Raw genomic sequence first — 5,515 nt, 5'->3', positions numbered from 1 at the left:
ACGATCACGACCAACATGCCCTTCACCATGTAACTCCTTAATAATCTTTAAGCGAAGACTAGAATCGGGAATACATAGCTGATTCCCCTTGAACAGAAAACCATCACGCAAAAGAAAGTCTGACTTTTTCCCAGTTTCCACATCCTGCAAAATAATTGAGAAATAAGGGTCAATGGCTAACTGCTCACGAATGACCTCCAAACCCGGCACATCAACCCTTATAGATACAAGCAGATTACTCCTCCTGCTTAAGGCATCAGCAACCCTATTTGAAACACCAGTCTTGTGTTTGACCACAAAAGTAAACTTCTCAAGAAAGGCCAGCCATCGCACATGCTTGTGAGATACCTTGTCTTGTGTACGAATATGCCTTAGGGAATCATGATCAGTGAATAAAACAAACTCCTTTTGAAACAAGTAATGACGCCAATGCTTTACAGCTTGGACCACTGCATAAAACTCTAGGTCATAAGTACTGTACCTCAACTTAGGCCCAGTTAACTTCTCACTAAAATAAGCAACAGGTCGACCACCCTGACTAAGAACCCCACCAATTCCAACCTTTGAGGCATCAGTATGAAGTTCAAAAACTTGAGAAAAATTAGGCAATACCAGAATTGGTGCTGTAGTGAGCTTCTCTTTCACAACTTGAAAAGCCAACTCTGCCTCACCTGTCCATACAAACGTCTTCCCCTTCATACAATCTGTCACTGGGGCCATAATAGAACTGAAGTGTGGAATAAACCGTCTGTAAAAAGAAGCAAGCCCATGGAAACTATGAACTTCAGTAATGGTAGTAGGAGTTGGCCAATTTTGAACAGCCGCCACTTTGGATTCATCAACCTGTATCCCATCACCAGAAATAACATACCCCAAGAATAACACTTTAGGGGTCATGAACACACACTTCTTGGTGGCTGCATAAAAACGGTCCCTGCGAAGTAAGGCCAAAACCTGCCTCACATGCACAACATGGTCGCTGAAAGAAGCACTATAAATGAGAATGTCATCAAAATACATAACCACGAACTTCCTAATAAAAGGTTTAAGCAACTGATTCATCACACGCATAAAAGTACTAGGTGCGTTTGATAATCCAAATGGCATCACCAACCACTCATACAACCCTTCACGAGTCTTGAAGGCAGTCTTCCACTCGTCACCCGGTCTAAGACGTAACCACTCTTCAAATCTAACTTCGTAAAAATAGTAGCACCACTAAGTTGATCAAGCAAATCATCAAGTCGAGGAATAGGAAACCTGTACCTCAAAGTAATCTTGTTGATTGCTCGACTATCAACACACATACGCCAAGTGCCATCTTTTTTTGGAGTCAATAAAGCCGGAACAGCACAAGGGCTCATACTTTCACGAACGTGACCCTTAGAAATCAACTCCTCAACCTGTCTTCGCAACTCTTCATGCTCAGCAGGGCTCATCCTGTAATGTGGTCTATTGGGTAACTGAGACCCAGGCTCCAAATCAATTTGATGTTGGATGTCACGCAAAGGTGGTAATCCATCAGGCAACTCAACAGGAAACACATCAGAAAGTTCCTCAAGCAAAGGAACCATAGCATCAGGAATTTCGACTTCCTCGGGCACTGCCTTCCCTATCAAAACAAAAACACTGTCTGTGTCCTCCAATTCATCTTGAAACTGACTGATGGTCAACAAATTACCCGACTGTTTTGTGGCTAACTGTTTAGGCTTGCTAGGGACAAGAGTGATCTTCACACCACCAAACAGAAAGCTATAAGTATTGGACCGCCCGTTATGCTCTATATTACGTTCATATTCCCAAGGTCTACCCAACAATAAGTGACACGCGTCCATAGGGACCACATCACACACAACATCATCTTTGTACGTTGACCCAATAGAAATAGAAACAAGTACCCTTTTAGATACCGTCACTTCACCTCCCTTTTTAAGCCATTGAAGCTTGTACGGTTTCGGGTGACTCTCTGTCTTCAAGGCCAACTTTTGAACTGCCTCTTAAGAAATCAGATTGTCACAACTCCCCGAATCAATGACAAACGTGCAAACCTTCCCCAAAATGGTACATGTTGAGTGGAAGATGTTGTTTTTTAGCCAGTCATCCCCATCTGCCTTTGGTGTATAGCGAGAGCGTCTGACCACCAAATTCACCCCAACGTCACCGGTCACAACCTCCTCTTCATATTTAGTTTCTTCATCGTACACTGGGTTATTCTCATACTCTTCATACTGATCATCCTCAGACTCAACAAACAAGTGTCTTTTACTAGCCTTTTTGCACTCAGCTTGACGATGGCCTGTTTCACCACAACTGAAACATCTCGGACCACTACTGCTAGCCCCCTTAGAAGTAGGCCCGGTATTGCTACCCCCCGGCTTCTGCTGACTAGGCCTGCCACGAGGTGCCCCACTGCCTGTCCCAATGTTTCCTCCAGCAGGGGTAAATGAACCGCCCACCCGACAGTTTTGCTTCTCAAAGGCCAACGCCCGTTGGTGTGCCTCTGGAATGGTTAATGGATCAAAAAGGTTCACAGACTCCATAATTTGAACCCTCAGACCCCCAATATACCGAGAAACAAGTTGCTCTTCCGGTTCTTGAACATCATTCCTCGCAATCAATTGATAAAACTCCGTTGTATAATCATCAACAGATTTGGCCCCCTGTTTTAAATTCTGCAGACGTTGGTACATCAACCTTTGAAAATTATGAGGCAAAAAGTTGGAGCGCAAGCACTTCTTCATCTTGGCCCATGTCACAATCCTTGACTTTCCAAGCCTGTTTCGTGTTAACTTCAATTGCTGCCACCACGCAGAGGCCCTACCGCGTAACCTGGTAGCGATCAGGGCCACCCGCTTATTTTCCGGTACCTCCTTATACTCAAACACCTCCTCCACGGTAGCCAACCAATCGATGAACCCCTCCGGATTCAAACTAGACCCATCAAATTCTGGAATATCAATCCTTATCCCAGAATCCCAACGCCTGTTACCCCCTCCACGTTTACCCCTTGGCCGCCCTTCCTGTTCGTCTTCGGAAGTCAAACCATCACCAAAAGGGTTACTAAAATCAGAACCATACCTGTCATTGGGTCTCTGCCTCCTACGATTGATCAAGTCGGCCATCCGGTCAGTCAACTAATCGACCACCTGATCCAACCGCTGATCCACTCTCGCCATAAGTCGCTGCTCCAACTCTCGTTCATACACTTCATCGAGAGGCCTGTTGTTGTTTCTCCTCGGAGGCATTTTGAGCCAGGAATTCGGCTCTGATACCAACTGATGTAGCGCGTGATACGGAAAATGAAGATCGACACGTTGATTCTACGAATACCCGTGAAGTTCTCCCCAACCCCCAAATTGCAACCCAAAGGCCACGGAATTTGAAGTGAAAATTTGATAGTTACAAAATTCAATTCTGATTCTTTCAATTACTAAAGGGACATATAAATAAGCAGAAATTCGAAATGGGCCTAAAAAAGATAACGGGCCAAACACACGGCCTAAAACAAAATGCCCAAAATAGTCCAAAAAACATAAAAATGCAAATAAGTAATGGAAATAAGCGTTTTTTGTCCCGGACGTCGACCCAAACCGCCATAGGCCGTTTGCAGCAAGATGGAGCTCGTTCTCACATTCGAATCGTCTGGTCGCACGTCCAAAACGGACCCCCGTGGCCCAAGTTAGAGCCATTTTAGTGAAGCCCCTTTTGTTACGCGGTCTTGGGCCTCCAAATACAAAATAGCCCGTTCCTCCACACTTGGGCCCGCATCACTTAACTAAACATGTTCTAGCATGTTTAGCTCGTCACTTTTAGTTTTGTGCTTGTCTAGGGTCGTAAAGGTAAGCGATCTAAACAATCGCTTATACTTTCGAACCCGACCCATTTGGTCGATCTTTAGGATTCGACCAAACACATTAGGTGACCGTAGTTGTATAGGGAATAACCTTCCGAGGTTATACCTTATGGTCACGTCATTTAAGTAGTTGTATGATAGGTAGTTTATATGCCTTAGGAAAATTACCAAAATACCCTTTTTACGCATAAATTCATTTTAAGCATATGTAACCTAAATTTTGACATCTAAACTGATTAGGTAACTATATTAGACATATTGAGGCATATTTTACTTATCATAGGACTAATTAAGCGGTCCGAACGCGTTTTACGTGAACGACGCGTTAAAGTAGCGTAAGCTACCTAAACGGGTCGTAAGCACTTAGGTTAGGTTTCATTTCAGTATGTGGGCTTTGTTTAACCATATCATATGAATTCCAATTCTCATTTGGTTTACGAAACCTCATACTATCCAATCTCCCGATTTAGGTCCGGTTATTTATGTAGTTATCTATATAGGGTGCCGTTTGATTCCGTGATCCCTCTAGCTTTGCTTGGTTGTTGTTCAAGACTTCTAAGCACCCTCAAGTGAGTACATAGTCCCCTCTTTTACTGTTTTTCAAACATTTTGGGGTGAAACAAATGTGCCAACTTGTTACTTTCATGCTTTTCATGTTTTCATATCATATACTTGCTATGTTCATTAGTACATTATTAGTACATGATTCCATTATGTTTTTGCTATGTATGTCCATTGTGTGCATACTTAGTACATCGTTTTACATGAAATTTTATGCTACGTATGTTCGTTTAGCGCATACTTAGTACATTTGAGTTACATTAACTTTTCATGCTATGTATGTTCATCATACTAGTACATTGTTTTACATCACATCACATGCTATGTATGTTCATTTTGTTCATACTTAGTACATTCACATCACATCACATGCTTACATTTTGGTATGACATTTGGTTTGTTTAAATGGGACAATATACATTCATTAACATTGATCACGCCGTTCGGTAGTAGGTAGTGGTACCATAGGACTTGACAAAACCCGTTCCTAAAATCCTAGGTTTGTTTGGATGGATGGAATGACCGAATCCGAAAACATTTCTTTTGATAACTTTTACTCTAAGGTTATCCTGCTGTCTCAAGGCTTGGATGTATGCATTTTCACAATACCGCATAAATGTTTGTATTCAGTATAGCATGCATTTCCACAAAACATAACATTGATTTAAACCACGTTTTACTTCAATACATTGTTTTGTGCATTTTTACCTATGGTTTAGTTGATACATATTTCACTTGCCATACATGACATTTTGTTTACACATTACATGAATGACACTTGACATAGACATTTTGACATGGTTTTCACAATGACATTTGACAATTGGTTTAGACATGGGCAATTTACATTGATGGTTTGTTTGGGTAAGTGATTTAAGTAACGAGACGTGTGTAATGTGATACAAGCATGGTGGATACGTCGCTGGTACTTCCCATATATAAGTGCTTGTATTATATTACATGTCGTAGCATTATTTAAATCATTCAATTTGGATTTACACATTTTTACACAAATAACATATTTTTCACAAGACATTGTTTTACAAAAAGGTTTGTTTTATACAAATTCATTTTTACTTGGTTATTCATTTAACCTTACAA

General features: G+C 41.5%; 1 protein-coding gene across 1 annotated transcript; it reads right to left on the bottom strand.

The window, feature by feature from the left end:
• Positions 1–1,106: 1,106 nt before the first annotated feature.
• Positions 1,107–3,122, bottom strand: LOC110876301. Its single transcript, XM_022124476.1, has 2 exons — positions 2,049–3,122; positions 1,107–1,970 (listed from the first exon to the last, which is right to left on the bottom strand). Exons 1-2 carry the CDS (start codon positions 3,120–3,122, stop codon positions 1,107–1,109), a joined length of 1,938 nt encoding a protein of 645 aa, XP_021980168.1.
• Positions 3,123–5,515: the final 2,393 nt, after the last annotated feature.

Source organism: Helianthus annuus, chromosome 14 (genome assembly GCF_002127325.2).
Source record: "Helianthus annuus cultivar XRQ/B chromosome 14, HanXRQr2.0-SUNRISE, whole genome shotgun sequence".
NCBI lineage: Eukaryota > Viridiplantae > Streptophyta > Magnoliopsida > Asterales > Asteraceae > Helianthus > Helianthus annuus.
This window is presented reverse-complemented; position numbering and strand designations above follow the sequence as displayed.

Coding starts and splice junctions, on each gene's coding strand:
- LOC110876301 (XM_022124476.1), bottom strand. CDS start 3,122: ATGGCCGACTTGATCAATCGTAGGAGGCAGAGACCCAATGACAGGTAT. Junction 1,971..2,048: donor CATGTACCATTTTGGGGAAG/GTTTGCACGTTT, acceptor TTGGCCTTGAAG/ACAGAGAGTCACCCGAAACC.